The sequence below is a fragment of the Amblyomma mixtum genome, chromosome 6, assembly GCF_055824585.1.
Source record: "Amblyomma mixtum isolate Tamu chromosome 6, ASM5582458v1, whole genome shotgun sequence".
Taxonomy (NCBI): domain Eukaryota; kingdom Metazoa; phylum Arthropoda; class Arachnida; order Ixodida; family Ixodidae; genus Amblyomma; species Amblyomma mixtum.
In genome coordinates this window covers 105,539,261-105,559,100 of record NC_143017.1, presented here as the reverse complement: position 1 = coordinate 105,559,100, position 19,840 = coordinate 105,539,261, and the positions used below count along the sequence as shown (strand labels likewise).

Below are 19,840 nucleotides of genomic sequence, written 5' to 3'. Positions count from 1 at the left end.
ATTCGGGGTTGCTTCTCGGCAACCTCTACGAGCGGCGTCGGTCAGTGCTCGGAGCAGCCACATGTACACTGCATGTGAGGCTGCTCAGAGCCAGCGCGTGCGTACAGACGGATGCATGCAAGTTTCACGCGCTGCTTTCCCTCGAGGAATGCGGGGCACAGCTTCGTGAGTGCAGTCCTATAGCGTGGATCCACGCGCCTTCGTCAAACGCGCCGGCACTCTTGGATTCACCATACAGTGATTGATAGTTGTGGTACATCGGAGGTAGTGAACGTCGCTATTTCTTTGTGAATTCAATTTGTCACAAATTTTGTCCCGTGACGACATGACCAACAGATACTAAATTTCGCAAGCTCGTCCCAACGAGTTGACTGCACGACGGCCACGCGCATGCAGGCGTTGTGTGTCATTGGCACTGAAGCCGTTCTCATTGTTTCCGTAAGTTTGTGATAGAAACAGCGTTGCCACAGCGAGGGAGTCTCCGTACGTGTCCTCCAGCTTCTGTGTGCCGCTTGGAAATCTCGATTAATTTGTTTGATTACGCGTACTGGGGGTATATCTGGGTCCAGTTTCTTTCTAACTGCACATACCATTCGCTCTTTTGCGGAAATTAAACTTTCGCAAAATGGAAGAGGCCTGCAGCTTTTGTCATGAAGAGAACGAGTGTTTCTCGGTCACATAGCGGTGTTTGTCACCCTCAGTCGCTTGCAGTTGGAAACGTGACGAATGATTGTGTGTCTTTCCAGTAGAGTGTCTATAGAGTGGCGTTCCCCGCGTGTTCTGTTCCTTGCGCAGCGTGAGCAGCAGCAGCGACGACCGGAGCCGACCCACCAGCGAGCACGTGACCCAGGGCATCGCACAGGTGAGTCTGGCCGAAGCACTTTTCAAACTTGCGCGGCTGCTGCAGCTGCCTGCGTCTGCGTGCGGCATCAAGAGGACATCGGCCGAAAACTACATACCTTCTCTGCTGGTTCACTGAGAACAAGCAGGGATTTCGGGACGTAAGCGATTTTTCTTCAAGGACAAGAAGGGGTTGAGAGACGTGTGTCTTGTGGCTTCTCCTCCTCTTCCTAGCACTGCCGTCGTAGAAACGCTCAAACGCTCTTCATCTGAAAATTCGACGGGCGAAATACGGTTTGTTATACTCGTAACGTCATGTGGTCGTTTTTCCTTCCCTTGGTGAATGATGGCAGACGTCTTTTTTTATTTCGACAGTGTGCCTTCTGGCATAAAGTATTAATTTAGAAATAAAGATACACGCTGGATTCGCGAAGGAAGTCCAGCAAGGTCCGGTGATGCGGCCCCAAGATCCAGTCTTGTGCCTCCTGCGGTTGCACAAGACTGGCTCTGACATTGCTGATGACTTGTGAGGAGTCTGCGAGGATGTCAATATGGCTTCTGGAGAACAGATGAAGCGGAAAGAGGATGCGTAATGTGCTCCGAACGGCCAACAGCTCCGCCTGAGTCGACGGCCAGTCAGGGGAGCAAGCGTATGATCAGGTTTCTATTTCTCCCTGGAGTTGCTTACGCGTACAGGGCCTCTGTAAAGTGGACTGTCCTGCCTCCTGGCGGCTTGTCCACTGGTGACCTCCGTCCGGTTAATGCGGCAGTTAGGTGCGTTCAGAACGCGCTATGGTATATATCCTGGGATTTACTGTCCCAAAGCTGAATGTGGCCTGCGAGAGACACTGCATAAATTTTGACCACCTGTCGTTTTTTAATTTGCGTTGCCATTAGACAGCACACGGTCATTTCTGCATTTTGTCTCCATCGGAATTGCAGCAGTCGCTGCCGGGATTCGATCTCGCAACCTCGGGTGCAGGAGCCGATCGAGCGCCGAAACCACACAGCCTGCGCGCGTTGGGTTGACGCCTGGGCGCCGGACAAAAGCTCACACAATTAAATTAACCATTAATTTTACAATTAATCAAATTAACGATAAGTGCGCCTGGTGTTCGGTTTAAGGGTTTAGTTAGCTTTATGATTAGAGTAGGTCTAAATACAGGCTTTAAAAATTAAAGGCTTAATTGATTTTATGAGTTCATGGCCGTCTACCATTGGTATGGTTAGGTTAGGGTTAAGGCGGTTAGGTTTCAATGGATTCGTTAACAATTAACGGCTTACAGTTGACAAATAACTGCATAATTTCATGACAGATTGCCGTAAGCTTGGTTAGGTTAGTTGAAGGCTATAGGGTTAGGTTAGGTTAGGTTTTAAACAGTCATTATTAATTAACGGTTCTGTTACGGGACCACAAGGCTTCGGGGAGGTGAGCGTTTGTCCGTGGCGCCGCAAGTGGTCAGCATTTATCCGGGCTATTTCAAAATTGGCGAGCTTTTGTCCGGCGGACTGGTATCTGTCGAGCTTTCGCCCTTGGTGCTTGCCGTGGTTGAGTCCTGTGGGAGCCGGGTGAAGACGGCGCCGAAAAAGAAGCACGCAAGAGGGGCGCTGCCTGAAATTATTGCGCAATTCCTTTCTCGACTTCGCCTCAGCAGCAGCAGAAAGTTTGGAAGTCTGGAGACTGGCTTAAATATTCCTGTTTCGCTCACTGACCTTCTAGGTAGACGAGTCATGCGGCTTCTTTCCTGGTTGCGTCCTATCGCCCGCGGGGTATACGCAGCGGTGCCTTGCCTAATCCACCGTCCTCGCCATCCCCCCTGAGACAAGGCGAGGCAGCGGGAAATCCGGGCACGATTTCAGGGTGAAAGTAGTGTATAGGAGTGCATGGAGACAGCGTGCAAGAGAAGAAAAACTCTGCCGGGTCGTCCTGAATTACGATGGCCCGCAATTTTGTTCTGCGCGAGTTCCTGCCAAGCGGAGAAAAGCCTGAATGGCGGGTGCCGGAGGAAGGAGCCGCACCGGGGTGTACGTATGCGAGCCAGAGGAGGGCCGGCCATTGGGAGACCGCCGCGTGGACTTTCTTCCCGGATGGTCTTGCGCAGTCCGTGCTTTTGATTGCGGCGGGATCCTTTCTGTCGGCAGAAAGACCGGCGCGGGACGACGACCGGCTACCACCGTTCGTTCTACCAAGCGGACTCATCAGGGAGTCGGGAACCACGAGGGAACCCTTCCGGCGGCATTGTGGGGAAACGCTCCCTTTGCGGAACGAACACGGGGGCGTCTGCGCGATGCCGTCTTTTCACTCCGCAGGTTTCTCCAGCGCCGTGGCCTTAGAGCTGATGCATAAAGCGGGCCTCGTTTGGGACACATCCACGTGTGGGCACCGCAGAGTTGCGCAAGCTGTCGAGCCGCTCCACTCGCGTGTTCTTTGTGAGAGCGCGGAAGAGCAAGAAGCTCGAATGGCGATTCCGGCCGCCTGTTTTCCTTCTTTACTTTTTTTTGTTTTGTTTCGTTCCGGAGTCGAAGAATCGCGGACAGAAGCGATGGTGTGCGAGCTCTTTTCCTGTTTCGTACCTTTTGCCTACGATGTCGGCCAGCTTGTGCGGCTTGCTGGGAGTGATATTTTACATTTTTTTTTGCTTACATCCTTCCACGAGCAGTTGGAAGGAAAAAGAAGAGGCACAAAAAACAAAAGAATGTTAGACCGTTTTCAAGCGTGCCCACGGGCTACAGCGTCTTCCTCCGTTTGCCTTATTCATGCGAAACGGCTTCTTTCCATGCTTGTCGGGCTTTGAGATTTATTTGTGTCACGGAAAGAAGGATTAATGAACTCGGGAGAAAAAAGTAGCAAGGACAAACGTAGTAGAACAAGGCTATCTTTGTTTTTGTTTGTTTCACAGTGTTGCCGGAACAAATTTTCCACTCTGGTTCAGGCTTCGCAGTCCTGCTTATTGCTGAGAAAAAAGCGGTGGCGCTTCCATGCGTGAACATACTACTAGTGACGCTTTTTAAGCGTTTATAAGCGAAGGCTCCACGCGTCGCACACATTATTAAGAATGAAAAGAGCCCTCGCAGCTGCTGTGCCCACGTGAGCTCCGCTATTTGCGTCATCGCCATGTGTGCCCAGCTTGCAGATCAGACCCTATGCTGCTTTGACAGAACTTTGTAAAAACACGGCAGCGCCCTTTACAGACTTTTTCCTGATCCTGCAGGCACGTGGCTTCTGGCGGTGAAAACCACGTGCAGGAGTCTCTGTTTCCTCGTGTGCGAGCGCGTGCAGCGAGCGACCCAGTTTAATTTCGAACATGGCGACATCCGATTGGAGCTGACGTAGTATTCCGCATTTTCTGGAATGTAGTCCGAACCCGTTCCTCAAGGGCAAAATTTGGCCTGAAATAAAGTTTTTGTTTAGATAGTCCGCACCAGGTGTATATAGTCCGCAGGGCCGAATTCGGCTTAAAACAAGTTTTTTAAATTGTCCGCTGATGTGCCAGACATTTTCTTCAGATTTTTCAACGAAGCTGCCCACCACCGTGCACTTTTTTTTTTTATGGCCATCAAATTCTTTCTCCCCTGCCTGGTTCGACTTTACTGCTTGCGCACGCTCCACTACACTGAGCTCGAATGCTGCCGGGAAGGCTCTTCGTCTTTTCGTAGCCAGCCATCGCAACCGTTCTTCAAGAAGGACTTCGACGCCACTGACGTTATTCATCGAAGTTCATAAATCCAAGCATTGAAAAGCAGCTAGTACTCTAAGCACCGGCAGCAGCATTTGCTTGCATATGGAAGCTGATTTTTCTATGTGATTTAGCACGGCAAAATGTCGCAGCTGCAGCCGGGTCCCGTTTATTTTATTTCAGCAGCCACACTAGTGATCTTCGGATATGACAAACGATCTTAAAATGAAATCGTGTATAATCCGCACCTTGTGAAATGTCATCTTTTAAACATGTACAGTCCGCGAACTATAGTCCGAAATATACGGTACATGTGTGGCTTCATGGTGAGTGTTGGGAGCCCGCTGTAGCGAATCCGGGAATCGAGACGACACAGATGTCTTTGCAGCCGTCTAGTCCATTGAATTATCTTCCTTGCAACGCAGGCGCTGGAGTGGGATGCTGCCGAAAACAGAAGGGGTAGGAAACAACAGAGAGAGAGAGAGAGAGAGAGAGAGAGAGAGAGAGAGAGAGAGAGAGAGAGAGAGAGAGAGAGAGATAGAGAGAGAGAGCTGTTCATTAAAAGCAGAGGGCTTTGCAGGCGTTCGTTCGACTAGCTACGTGCCGCTCTACAGGAAAAGGGGCGCACTGTCGTGCCGGGCTCTGAAATGTGCCTCTGGCAAGCTTCCATACACGAAGACAGACTTCTTCAGTGTCCTAAGTCATCCAGCTTTGCAAGATTAGCCTTGCCCTTCAAGATGTTAGCCACCCAGATAGAGTCCGTGATCTATTATCCTTTGAGGCGGCTCGAAATGAAACGTTGTAAGTGCACAGAATATAAAGAGCCCTCGGCGAGCTGATATGCGAAGGCCAGCAAAAGTGTGCGCTACTTCGAGACCCTTCTTCGGGAACATTGCGACAACCTCCAGACTTCCTGATGTCGTGCGGCCTTTCTGTGGAAGCTTTGAGATTTGATGCCACCAAGTCGCGGTATAGCTATATAAGACGACGCGACTCTCAGCTTGCGTGCTTCCGCAATGGTGCTGCGCGAAGGACCTCTCAGGATCGTGAAAAGAAACATTAAAAGCGCGAAACACTTCATAATAGAGATGCAGGACACTGTAATCTTTCATCGTTGACAAATGTCTCTCGCTTCCCGGTGTCGTAAAGCGCAGGGCATTTATATGCCGTATGTATGCACTATACATTTCATTCATCCCTGTTTCGCCATACATCGTTCCTAACGTTGACTGCACGTTGTATGTAAGTCAAGGACGAATATATTGATATATCGGCTATTTCACTTTTCGAGTTAGATTTCTGTCTATGCGGTATGTATCGAAAACGTGCTGACCAATCTCCGTTGCAATTCTGCGCGGGCGATGCTAGATGGTGGCACTTTTTTTTTGCTTTCTAGTGGTGCGGTCAGCGGCGGACCTTTATATGCATATTGTATATTGCGGCAGTCCACGTGGCGGACACGCACGATTAATATCCCGAATTGTGAAACATAGCCAACACTGCGCAAGCTCTTGGCGAGGTGCCCGTAATACTCTGTTCTGCTACTGTTTCCTAAGAGCAGTACCCGCCGCGGTGTCTTAGTGGCCGTGGCTTTCGGCTGCTGCGAGGACCGAGATCGCGGAACTGAACCGAGGCAGCGGCGGCGGCATTTCGTTGCAGGCAATATGCAAAAGGCGCTTGTTGCTTTCGGCGTTAGTTGACGTTAAAAAAACCCCGGCTTTCCACTACCGATGCCTCTTTTCTTTCGTCCTTCTTTAGCTCCCTCCTTCCTCGCTTCCCTGACAGCGAGGTTGAGGTATCCACCAAGAAGTGAGACAGTTACTGCGCCTCTCCTTTCTTAGCAATGACGGTCTAGTCCTTGGCGATTTCGAAAGCCTTGCGGGAGGGGCCTTTCCTCTCCGGCAGCCAAAGGAGCGCACGCATCGTCGCCCGTCCACACGTCTCGGGAGGTCGCTGCGACTGCGACAACCATCATCACTGAGCGTGGCCAGGACGACCTCTTTTGACCTCGCCGTCTTGTCCCCGAGCGGCAGCTGTGTCGTCAAGGGTCAAGCGTCGGCGCCTCTGAGGTGCTTTACGCTACGCTATTGCGCGTTAGTTCGCGATAGACCCCCCCCCCCCCCCCCCCCCCCCCCCCTCCCTTCCTCCGTATCAGTGCGGACGTTATGCACGCGTGGGTTTTTGGAAGGAGGAGGAGGGGGTTGGGTGGGTGCCCTGGGAGACTGCCTGTCCTGCTCTTAGGCGGCGGCGTGCGCCGCTAAGCTCTTTCTGCCGAGATAGATGATCCGCGGCGCGGTAGGCGATGAGGGATGGCGCCTTTTCTTGTCCCTGTGCTTCTCAACATCCTCCCTGGAGGCGCCTGGTCTTGCCACTGTCTCGTTTGGAGAGCCGCTTGCTCGAGGACCTTGCGCAACGAAATCTCCTGGCGGGCTTTCCGAATGGGGACAAACGTCGACCGAGTTGTCGTCGTGAACGGTACTACGCCGTCCACGACATCAGTCATGCGGCCAGTACTTTCTTGAATGGAGGCGAGAGCGCGCAGATTCTACCACTGCTGAGCCTACGGACGAACTTTACTGTGATGATGATGATGTCCTCAGGCTTAATGGCACATACCCACGGCGGGGGAACGAAGTCTGCTACACCTCTTTGTCTTCCGTCAGTAGCGGCAAAGGTGCGCCCGACGAATCGCGTGCTCCATGCTCAGCTTCTTGGTACCTGCGCATTTCCTCCGCATGAGTCCAATTGCTCGCCCCTATATTTTTGCGATAATTGGCGTTTTAAAGGCCTGTAGACACCTGATATTAGTTGCGTGTTTTCTTCTTTCAAATCATGCTTTTGCCATTAGAATACATGGATCATCGCGTGGCATTCGCTTACGACCGCTAAATAATTTCTGCTGTTTTGGTTTCAACAACCGAACGATGGTTGTGACGCGTAGTTGGCCTTTAGGTCGTGTGTTGCTCGAAAAAAAAAAACAGCAATATAAACGCTGACACGTAGTTTTAATTCCATTTAACGCTCGAACCAGCGTAATTCAAGAGCTGGAACAACAACAAACGATGTATCAACAAACGACGTATCAAAAAACGACGTATCAGCAGTTATATTGCCTTTTTTTTTCGTGCTTCACGTGATCTAAGTACTAACTTAGAGGTCAAAGCCATCATTCGGTTAATGAAACAGAAACAACTTCAAGAAGAAATGCATTTATAAATTATTTAGCGGTCGTAGGCGATCATCAGGCGGTGATCCATGTAAATAATAACGCATCATTTGAAATAAGCAAATACGCAAGCAAAACTTTGGTGTCTATAGTCTCTCAGTGCTAACGCATTCAAAAAGCTAGCTATCATCCTTGTAGCTGTTGTTGAATATTTCACAGATTACCTGCACGTTCTGTGGTAACGACACATTTTACGCAGCGGTGTGTAGAGCTCCAATGCAGAAGTGTATTCCATGGCTTTGCACGACGGATCCACTTTTGCCTCTGCACTGCAGAGCTCGCAGGGATAACAGCGCTGGGCCAAGCTTACACTGCATACGTGTCCGCGTAGGCAGTGTGATTTGTTATCCGTGTTGTACAGGCGAGCTTGGAAGTAGAAGAATCGGGAGGAATGGACGAACAAGTAGACGAAGGAGAAGAAGAAAGATTCGGCATAGCCCAGGGGCTTCGATGTAGGTGATCGGCGGCATGTTATTCCTCCAGCGTTGTGTATGTGTGTTTTTTTTTCTTCCGTTGCGATTCTAGGTTTTCTCGTCGTGGGGAGGTTCTGAAGGCACGCATGATGCGAATAATCAATCTGGATCTGGCTGTTCGTCTGGCAGATCCTCGCGTGGGAGGTTTCGACCCAGCTCTGGCGCGGCTCGTCGCAGCGTGTATAGCAGCGTGTCGCCAGCAGCACCTCCTATAGCTCTCAGTGTTGGCGTGCGTCCTTTTATTTCTGCGCGATCGTCTCGCTGCCTCTGCCACAAAGCCGAGCAAGGTCGTCGACACGCTGCCGAGCGTGTTGTCACCGTCGTCGTCGTCGGCGCGCAGTACAAAGAGGCTGATTGTGCTCGCCGGACGCAGCCTGCGGGCCATTGTCTGTCCGGACTCCTCGGGTTGGCGAGAGCACAAAAGCCGAAGCCGCCCCGAGGTGCTTTATTTTGGCCAAGTGTTCGCTCACAGGCAGCTCCGTGTTAGCGCCGCCTTGTTCATGCGGGGACGGGAGACAACTGTGAACGTAGCGGACGTAGTGGCTAATGGCGAACGTAATGGCGAACGTAATGGCTACTTGCTTCGCAAGCAGTGCGGTTACAGATATGGGAAAGCGTCTGTCGTGTTCGATTCGTCCGCCTGTTTTGTAAGACTCCTGTTACAGGCCGATGATGCATTGGCGTAACTGTCTTTCACGCATTAGCGACCGCGCTGGCTACATGGGCGTTTGCGCGGCAGCTTGTCTCTCTCGTGGCGTACGCCTGGACCGCACCGCGAGGGAAATGATGAAGTGAAGGAAGGGATGAAAGACGGGAGAGAGAACGAGTTACTCGACACGCGGTCGCTGGGTGGGCAAGCTTCTCCGTGCAGCTTTTCCCCCGCTCCTTTCCGTTTGGTTTGGGAGTCAACAAATGAAATGGAGTGAATGAAATGGGGGCATAAAAGACGGGGTACTACTTTTTCGGCCGCTCATATAAAGTTGGGCCGCCGCGCACTTCGTGGGCTACAGTCCCGTCCAGCCGCTGATCCCTAAATAAATACTGTGGAAAGTCGTCGTACTTCGACTCGCGCGGTTTGTAATGCTTCTCAGTTAACTAGAGACGTGGGATGTTTAATTTAGAGTGCTCGTGTTCAGCGGAGCGAGACAGATGAAATGATCGATTCCTCTGCGTTGCCAGCTGCCTAGAGTGTTCGGAAACTTGAAGCTCCTGCGGACAGTTTATCGACAAGATGGCGCGATCACTTGAAGGAATTTATGTAGAAACAAAAATGACAGCGAAAGAATGATCATTGCGCCGATTGTGTAGCTCGTTGTAAGAGGGGAAATCAAAAGTATACCTTTTATTTTGATCTGACTAAGGTCGGCAGTCTATAGCTGTCGCTGACGCAGAGGGAAAGCATCGTCGTTTCTTCCGCTGTGCGTGCGTGGCTTGGAGTAATGAGCTCATGTGGTTATCGTGTTTTTTACTCCCTGATTAATCTGTATCTCGCTTTCTTGTAGTTCACGATTAGGCGCGTGCAGTTGAGGTCGGCTGATGTGACGCTGGACGTGCGAAGGACTACGTGAAATGTTAATCACCTTAGAGCGCGCACCAGTGACGTTGTTATGCCGAACTGAGCAGCCGCGCATGTTCCACCGTGGCTGATCCGAAACAGTGGGCCACGTACCGCGTGTGAACTGCGATTGGGCGACACACGCGCGTGGCTTACATTCGTGACCTCACTTTAAGACTGTGGTAGAACGCTTGTACCCGTGCTATTAATGCGATATCGTTTGGGCTCCCTTTCGGCCGAGAATCCGGCGTTGGCGTTGTGAGCGAAAAATCCCCGGCGAAGCAATTTAGGCGGCCCACATAGGTCACGTGACCTTGTGGTGTCATCACAACCTGCCCACCGGACAGTGAGAAAACTGACCACCATGGCAGGTGGCAGCTAAATTAATCATTGGTCAATCGGGAAGAGAAACCTGGGCCGCACAAGGCCCACCGGTAGCAGCACGTGCCATCGCAGGGCAGTGGCACATCGCTTCATCGCTGCACCACTGCGCCAGGAGGGGTATGAGGACTCCCAGGGATCTATGAATGTAAGATAGAGAATGACCCATTCCGCGTGTCTAGATATTAACCCATTAAGGTTTGGTTTATTGGGTTTAACGTCCCAAAGCAACTCGGGCTATGAGGGACGCCGTAGTGGAGGGCTCCGACCACCTGGGGTTCTTTAACGTGCACTGACATCGCACAGTACACGGGCCTCTAGAATTTCGCTTCCATCGAAATTCAGCCGCCGCGGCCGGGATCGAACCCGCGTCTTTCGGGCCAGCAGACGAGCGCCGTAACCACTGAGCCAGCGCGGCGGGGCTTAACCCATTAAGGCTCTCGCTTCATACCCTTAAGGCGGAGCGCAAGTGTCGCCTGCAATTTTTCTTTTTTCAGTTGTGTGAGGGTGGTTTTATTGATAGGCTGTACACGGCTTTCAGTTCTCTCACTGTCCTTTCTCCGCTAATTTCCTCTCTTTATTTCGCCGCTTTCACCTATCGCTGTATGTTGTCTGTTTTATTTTCGTCGTCCTCAAATAAGGTGCGCTGGGATCACACAGCAGCTTTCATAGCCGGCTCCCATCTTTTCTTTTCTTACTTTTCGTAATTGTTATTTCAATAAAAGAGCTACAACCACCACCATTAGGTGACGTCGCTTTGTGCCTTCCCAACCCAGCAGAGAGCGGATTCCCGGGAAGCTGTGTCTTGCCTCTGTATAATATTGATGCGAGTGATCCAGCGTCCTCCCTCCGTCGTAGGTTGGGCGCTTTGCGTAAAGTCCGGCCGATCAGCTACGCTTTGTCGCCACGCTGCACTTCTTTCGGCGGTTCTGCCACGCGCTGCTCGTGGGCGGGCAGAGAAGGGCGGTGCCCTCTCCTCTTTCCCTCCTCCTCCCCTGATCTCGTGTCGCCCACTCGGTCGCATTTCCAAACCTTGCGATAAGGCCCGGCCCACTGTTGTGTGGACCGGCTGACGGCGCGCGCGAGCCAGTCGTCGCTCCGGGTATAGGTTGTGTGTGATGCATATAGGACCCTTCGTTTACGTTCTTTTTTTTTTTTTTTTTCGAAATTGGGAGTGTTACATCTGGCGGCGTTTTTGAAGGACAAATCGGCACACATCGAGTTTCTCAAGCAATACTTCCATATTCGGCTTTTTCCAGAAGGAAATAATTAACCGTCGGTAATAAATGCGCTGCGCAACTTAGAATGCTCTGTAATTGCTTATTATGTTCATCAGCTGTCAAGTAAGTGTCTGTGAACTATATTTCTTTTCGTTCTCATCTGCTGAAATTATTTCGTCGCTTGCATTGCCATCGGCGCACGAGCAGCATTTTCGGATGTGCGCCAGGATTTCCTGCCTCGACGCGTAGGCTGCGAAAGTATTGAGCATCGCAGCGCCCATTTGAAACACACAGCAATGTCAGAGCAGAACGACGTTAGCGTGGATGGCGCTTGACGCGACGTTGTTTATAAAACGTCGGGTGAGTACCTCTGTTCTGCCGCTTGCACACGACAGCTACTTTTTGAAATGATTGTGAGGGGAAGACACGCCGTGGACAGGGATTGAGGGGAGTTTAAAGTTCTGTGTAGTGAACTGAAAACAATACTGTTGAGTGTGTGTTTGCGTTGCCTTTAGGTGCTCTTTCCCCGGCGCACACTTTCCGGAAGGCGCCCTTTCGGGTAGAAAATGGGTTCGACCCGACATGTATGAAATGCGCTCGGGATGAAGTATCGGCTAAAGTTCAACTAAGGGCCCTATTTAGATACCGTGAGGGCGTTTTTGAAAAGGCGAAGGGCACTTAGGTGAAGGGATGTAGCCCGTGATTTTATGTATGTACGAATGCTCTGATCGTTTGATCGTTTGACCCCTCGTTGTCGCCACGAATATCGCCGCTTCGCTGGGTTGCCGACGTGTGGCCGCGATCAGTGGTGCTGGTAAGGCGTCCAGAGAGAGGTCACCGCGCTGGGCATCGCCAGTGAAAACCACACGTAGAGCGTAGGCAGATTTTCGCGTAGCTTACTGGTACTCAGGTAGAAGCTGCAGCTGTCGCCAAGGGGCGAATTGGCATAAATGGCCGATGGAACAGCGGCGGCGGACATCCTCTGCTGGCCGTTGTTCGGATAAAGCGTTCATACTGCGGACACGTCAAATCTTATTGGGAATTGTTGCTCTGTCTGGTCGTCTTGCTCATTGAAGTTGTTTCCTTCCTTTTCTCTTCTCTAATTCAGGGCGTAATTTTCGCCTTGAGATGAGTTTATGAAGCCGACGTTTGCAGAATTTGGTATTCTATGGAACAGAGACAGCGTTTCTTAGATTCAGGAGGGTAATTGTTATTTCTAGTCTAAACCCTTTAACAAGAAAATTGTATATTTGTTTGGCTCTGCTTGGTGCAAAAGGAGGGAGCGAAAAGAAAGACAGGCAAGGTAGTCACAAGGATGTGTGGTCTTTCGCCCATGTGGATGATTCTTGATTGGCCAGCTATCGAAAAACGCAATAGAATTTTTTCTTTGTTCCCACAGCAGGTCTGCCTGCAGTATTTTGGGACACGCCAACAGAAATTCTTGTAGTAGCAATAGCTTTTTCTTTAGCATTATGTAGTTCTTTGTCGTAACGACAGAGTCAGTTCTGTCGCGTGTCAGTTCTGGCTCTGTCGTAACAACAAAGCCAGTGTCGCGACAACAAGCGTCTTCTCAACACTACAGAAAAGTCTCACGTAACAGTAGGACGACAAAAAAAAAAAAAATCTTCTTATTTTGGGACCGGCTCTGTCGGATTTTCCAGCAGAGCGAATTTCGAAAGACACCGATGTGCTGTGCGATGTCGGTGCACATTACAGTCCAGGTGGCCGATATTAATCCGGGGCTATACGCTACGTTCACTCTTTCTCTGTCTTTTATCTTGAGACGATCCTTCATCCCCTCTTGCACAGCGCGGCTACATGGGGTGCCCACGCAGAGTGAGACAGCGACTACGCTCTTCCTTTCATCAAAAACCAATAACAATCGTTATCGTTATTACACTCCATCTAACTTTGATTTGCCGATATCTGACTCCGTTTTTACTTGGGCAGTTATAACAATTGCTGCATAATTCATATGTCGTGAAGCGTGGCCCCTGTGGCGGACGGCAGAGACGTGTAAAAAACAAAACAACAGATAAACTTGCGGTGTCCATGTTTTCTCTGGCGTGTAGTCCATGTTGACTCTGAGCGGAACGTGCCCCCTCGGGAGCGGCGAACCCGTCCGACCGTCCGTTGCCGGGATGAGCCTGAGCATGCATGACTGGGCTGGGACCGCGCACTCGGCTCCGGCCTAACGGCTTTCCTGGAAGTCGCCGCGGCCAGTTCGACGCGGCGGTGCAATAACTATCGCGGCAGCAGCTCGCTTCGAGGAAACCGTGCGAGCTCGGCCGCCGCCCTGGCGCCATGCCCTCTCCCGCTCCCGAGTGAGCGCTTGCGCATTTCTGTCTCCCAGAACGCGTCCGAAGCGCGCGTTTGCATCTGCGGTTCGTAAGGTTATATGATTTTTGCTTCGGGCCGGGAGTAGAAATTGAAATGAGCCATTTCCATTGGGGATGGCTGTCGACAGGGTTAAACTGTTGTTCGTTTTTTTTTTATTTGCTTCTGTGGAAGAGCGAACCGGTGGAGCACCATCGAATGCAGGAGTGCGTTCGATGAACCTACTTTATACGCTAACGCCAAGAGTGTGTTGAACTCGCTGGCGTCGTTCGCGTTACGCATGTGTGTTCAGGGAGTAGCGCGGTTTGCGCGGCGAACCTATTCTCATCGATCGGGGGTGTTCGATTGCCAATCCACCTGTGTTAGCAAAGCGCAAACGGCCTCACGCGCAGCGTTTGCAGTCGCTCATATTGCGGCACGCGTACAGTGACACCTGTGTCCCCGAGTGGTTCGTTCTCGCGCCACGGATCCTCGCGCGCGACTACCGTTGTTCTCAGAACCGCGCCGGCGGCCTTGGCGATGAACCCGAAACATGCAGTATATCCCCCCCTCCCCCGTTTTTCTCCTTCAGTGCGTACGATTAGTTTCGCTCAAGTTGATTAGGAAAGTTTGGTACTCTTGGCGTCTTCGCTGCGGGCAGTGAGCGTGAGAGCGTGAGGAATCCAGCTCGCGTGCTAGCACCCTCAGCAGCGCGAAGGGGCGAGCGAAACACGCCGCCGAAGCGAAGAGGAGGAGCCAGGAATGGATTAGTAGGCAAAAAAAAAAAAAAAATACGCCAAGAGCTTTCCGGCCCCGCGATCATGGCTGCGACCCGAGAGGTCCTCTTCGCGCGGCGTGCCCGCTGGCCCGTTATGTTTGCGCAGCGGCCGGACCGTCGCCGTTTTCTTCCCCGCCGCGTTCTCGAGGCGATTGCGCCGTTCTTCTTCTTCCGGCGCGCCTCTTCGCTGGCGAAGCGAGCCGCCGGGCGCGCTGCGTCTCCTCCGAACGAGAGAGCGCGCAGATAAAAGAGAGGCTCTTCTCCGCTGCGATGAGAACAATGGGAGGCCTCCGCTACTCGGTTGTCCTCTTGACGCCGGCGCCAGGCCGAGTCGGGTGGAACAACGCGGGAGGGGCGCTTTTAGTTTTCCAACCAACCCGTTCTAATTTATGTCCGAGTGCCTCAACGCGTGTTTCGCACTTAGGCTCGTAGCGCGCTTTGCCCGAGTGCGCAGCGTTCTAGGTCCGTCGTCTCGCTGCGTTAATTGAGTTTCGGTGCGTTAGGGTTGCTCCGGAGGAAAAAGGAGCTACGTTCACCAGCGCAGCGGATCGCGCCAGTGCGAGAATGCTGTACGCGAGCCGTTTTTGGTGTCTTGGACGAGATAAGGATCCCGTTTCCCTAGCGAGATTACGATGGTACAGGTACTAGGCGGCTGATTCCTTGTTTTCGACTGCGTCACGCAGATCCGAACCGCTGTTCCATTGGCCGTGTTGTAGCGCTTAGTTATGCTGGAGTGAGGGCGTCGCATACCCTCGAGCAGGAGCAGTTTCATTAAGACCCCCCCTGTCACCACCACCGTGCTGCCGTATCGAGGTCAATGGCTGCCATCATAGTGTCCGCTAATCCTCTCTGGTAGTCAGGGCATCACAGAATGGAGCTAAGTGCTCGGGCCGATGCCGTCTGCCACATCGCTTACATGTTACCTAAGATGTACAGTGGTGAGCAGCCTTGTCTAGAGCGCTTGAGCAGTGCGCACTTGGTAACAAAAACCGAAATTAGAGAGCAGCCCCTCATTACAGGGCAAAGTTTTCGTGCCTGCTTTGTTTACGAGGCTATCTGGCGCTACTTCCGTGCAAGCGTTGCAGCTGGACCCTAGAGGCTGCCACAAAATCTGAATTTGTTTGCAAGGAAGTGCACCGCCCGAGCGCTCTAGACAAGGCTGCTGACCGCTGTACTAGGCTGCGTCTCCAGTCGTTGGTACACTAAGGTGTCAGAATCATCTGCAAGATGAGCGCATGTGCCTTTCGGAGATATCAGTTATCAGGGAAGTGTGCCGTACCGAAAGTTCGGTTTAATGCAAGTGCCTTGAACGGGCTTTTATTCGATACACCAGCGTTGACTTCGCATATATGCTCATAAGTTTTGTTGGTCATATTGTGGATTTCGAGGCATTTTATGGAGGCAAACTTCGCTTCCCCTATATTTGGGCTCCGTAACAACTAATTTCCACCTGGTAAACTTGTTAGCGCCGTTGCTTCGCGCCTGTACCTTTCGAGTGCGGCGGTCGTGTCCGGAAATGAAGCAAGTAAAAGGTGGGTGCCTCCGGTGACCCGATTTCTCCCTTGCTCCTTTTCTTTGTCCCCTTTCGCAAGCTTGCCGAACTGGCTGACCCCGCAGAGCGGGAAACCTCGTGGCTGTTACCCTCAAGGCACTCGGCGGGTCTTCCCCTGGAGGCTCCCGGAAGGAAGCCTCATTCTGCGGTCAGCGGCAGGAAGCTCGGACGTACTCGACTCCCGTTGCGAGTGTTTGTTTTGGCCGAGGTGCTGCGTTGGCGGCGGCAGGTCCGCAGTGTTTCGGGGAAAGGCAACAGTGCTGAGCAGGCACCTTTGACGTCTTCCCCTTTCTCGCTTCTTTTTAAGCCACTGTTCCATTACGCTGCTGTGTCGCACTTTGTGGCACGACGATGGCTGCTGCCCTCTTCCTCGCTGGCCGCTCCAATCTCCCGACGACTGCTCGATACTGGGATGCTGCCTCTCCATTTCCACGGCCTCTCCTTTTCTTTACCACGGGCTCGTCCTCTGCCCGCTCCGCTTTTGCTGTACTGCGTGGCGGGAGATTGCGTACGCGTACCTCCGGCTTCGGCCCGTCCCCAATCTTTCTCGGGACGTCGCCAGAGGCCCTTCAGGTGTGCGCGAAGGGAGAAACTGAGACGATTAGTGTGGTCTCGGACTGAGAGCCAGTGACTAGCCGGTGTTCGAATTAGGCCAGGAGTCAGAGAAGGACGAAGGAAGGCATAGACAGGAAGGCTGCCATGTGGTACTAATAGTTGAAAAACTTCCCACGCTTGGCGAGCGAGGCGTCGTTTTTGCAACAGCGCCCCACTGCAGTTCTGCTTGCATATGGAGAGGCGTTCACCTCAGAACCGTTCACTGCTACCTTGTGAACACGAAATTCACACTCTGGGGTCGCGCATGCAGAGATTGCAGCAGGCACATGACGCTTACGTATACACCTCGGCCACGGTTGCCGGCGCATATAGGGATGCCATGTCGCTCGCCAAGATCCGCTTGATTGAGGCACGTCGGCGTCCTTAGCGAGTAATGGCCTTCTTCGTACGTCGCTCCCTCATCAGGAATGAAAGTCGGCCGCTTCTGAACTCGCGCTCGTTAGGCTTCATTATGCATGCCGTATCGCATAGCCTCGATCGCCATTCTTTACGAGAGCGCATCGTTTCCGTAGACCCTCGAGTGCTGAGCTCGCACGCTTCGATTCCTTCAGTCGTTAGCGAGCATCAGTCGTAGCCTGCTGTGCTCCCACGCAGTCGGGGTCAGGTGACGGGTCAGCAGCTAATTGGACGAGCGTCCGCCCTCTCAGGTGCGTGCTACCTCGTTCGCTGTGTGTGTTGCACCAGCGGTCACTGCTCGTTCGCGTTGCGTGGGCTCGCGCAGCTGCCCGACTTTTGCATTTTTTCCCTGTATACCTGTCGCTACCTGCGCATCTCCTTTGTCACGTAGCATTTTTTTGCGACGAAGTTGCGCAATTGCGAAAGCACTCCTGCATTCTCGAGGGTATGTGATGTGGTTTGAGCGCTCTTATGAAACAGAGGGTCGCTCATTAGATTTCGTAATAAAGACACGAAAAGGACGAGCTAAAGGAAAGACCGATTCAAACAGCTGTATTCTTTTGTAATTGCTGCGTCGCTTTCGATCACTTAAAGCGGAGAAAGTTTGGCTTCGAGTATCAGGATAATTAATTACGGGCGCCGAGCCGCACGCTGATGATTTTGCGGCCGTTTTCTTCGGCGTTTGTTTGTTTGACGCGATCTCGTCGGATTCAGCCGAGTGTTATCGGCTCAGGAAAATAAAGAAGGTACGGAAGCGGGCTAAGTGATCAATAACTTTGAGGTGAACGCGTCCTCTTTCCCTCTGAGTGTGCTCAACTCATTCCGCCGGCCGCGTATTATAATGAAGGGTCCACGTGTTCCGAGAAAAAGCGCCTCGGCGCCGCTCTTGTCGTTAACGGTGAAGGTCGATAAGCCGCGAGGACAAGGTGTCGAAGGTGGGCGTCTTACCCTCCATCCACCCGCATTAAAAAAAAAAAAATCGAATCTTGGGGACTGGCTCTGTTGAACGCAGCCCGCCTTGGGAATGTCTGTGCGGCTCAGCAAGAGCGTGCTTTCGTGTTTGGAACTGGTCGAAAAAATATAGTACATGTACGTGTCGCTTTATTTCGGTGCGGTCCCTCATACCAAGCTCGTACCCCCACCTGTACCCACACCGATTCCTGTACCCGCCACCGAAAAACACGAACATGTTCTACAGGAATTACTTCGGGCTGTTCAGAGCGAAGTTCTGTCGGCCTGTCGCCCAGCTTGTCGTGATACGAACAGTCGTCACGCAGGGGTGTCACGGACGGGCTTAATTCAGTGCGGGTGTGAAATGTAGGGCAGTCGGGTACGTGCGCCAAGCCGTACAGGAATGGTCTGTCCTCCTCTCAATGTGGCTACAACGACTAAATCAGCGTCGTAGCGTGTTGCTCTGTACCGTCATCATTCGTACTCCTTTGTTCCTTTGTGCAAGTTCAACTCATTTTCGAAGTACCTCAACAGCACCCACTCCATGCAACTTCATCGACGGTGGCGGTTTAAAGGAATCGAATGCTTGAAAGCAAGAACCAAACCGGCGCATTGTTTGTATGGGAGAAGGTGGCAGTTCACTGCCGTTTCGCTGAGGTGTTAAGGGTAGCCGCGGCGGTGGGTGTCGGGCCGTTGCGCTGTGCGTGTACGACATTCTCGTTATCTTCACAGCGTTCGCTGGCGCTTCATCATATCTCCTTAACGTCACCGCTATCCTATCCTATCCTATCCTATCCTATCCTATCCTATCCTATCCTATCCTATCCTATCCTATCCTATCCTATCCTATCCTATCCTATCCTGTCCTGTCCTGTCCTGTCCTGTCCTATCCTATCCTATCCTATCCTATCCTATCCTATCCTATCCTATCCTATCCTATCCTATCCTATCCTATCCTATCCTACCTATCCTATCCTGTCCTATCCTGTCCTGTCCTATCCTATCCTATCCTATCCTGTCCTGTCCTATCCTGTCATGTCCTGTCCTGTCCTGTCCTGTCCTGTCCTATCCTATCCTATCCTATCCTCGGTAGTGGAGGGCTCTGGATTAATTTCGACCACCCGAGGTTCTTTAACGTGCACTGACATCGCACAGTACTCGGGCGCCTCGCATTTCGCTTCCATCGCAACGCGGCGGGGATCGAACCCGCACCCTCGGGCTCGGTAGCCTGAACCACCTCGGCTCAGTGCGTCTGGTTAGAAATTCTCTTGTTTGTGGCAAGCTTTTTGTCCGCATGTTGGAGGAATACATGCAGCGTTCATCATCTGTAGTAATAAAAAGAGATGAGTCGCGCCGGTTATGCAAGAGGGAGAAAACGGGACACATTTTGTTCGAAAGGGACGACGAAGTGGAAAAAACCAGGCGACAACAACAGGTGCTCGCCTTCACTGCACAAAAGAGGTTTCGCAACTGCTGGACTTCGGGGAGATATGCCTGGTATCCCAGAGCAGCCTGAAGGGCACCGGTTGCTCCATTCGCTCTCCTGGTCTTTTCCATTCAACGTGTCAATGCGAGTCGCGAATAGCTGTTGGCCGCCGCGCGCCATTCGTCTAACACATTTTACTTGGCGCGGCTTTTTTACGCGCCTCCACAGCGCGGGTGGGCGGGCTTCTTTGTCGACGCGTGCTTACGCAGACACGCGGCCCCGCATGGAGCGTCGGGCTTTGAGGCTGACACCGGGGAAGCAGCGCTCATGTTTGTTCGTTTCTATTTTCAGTCCGACGCGACATGCAGACATAGCGCCGGCCTTCGGCAGTGTTCGTCTCGATGGATTGGAAACGGGCGCCGAGGGAACGAATG

General features: G+C 52.2%; 1 protein-coding gene across 6 annotated transcripts in view; it reads left to right on the top strand.

Annotated features, from left to right (window-relative positions):
- LOC149339902 (uncharacterized) overlaps window positions 1–19,840 on the top strand; it is a 553,936-nt gene that overhangs the window by 181,246 nt on the left and 352,850 nt on the right. For all 6 annotated transcript variants that reach the window (XR_016283569.1, XR_016283568.1, XM_089548582.1 and 3 more), the window contains one exon: window positions 796–862. Coding sequence is in view for 4 of the 6 variants with exons in the window: in XM_089548582.1 (XP_089404708.1) it covers window positions 796–862 (67 nt within the window). In the remaining 2 variants the exon portion in view is untranslated. The remainder of the gene's footprint in view (window positions 1–795; window positions 863–19,840) is intronic.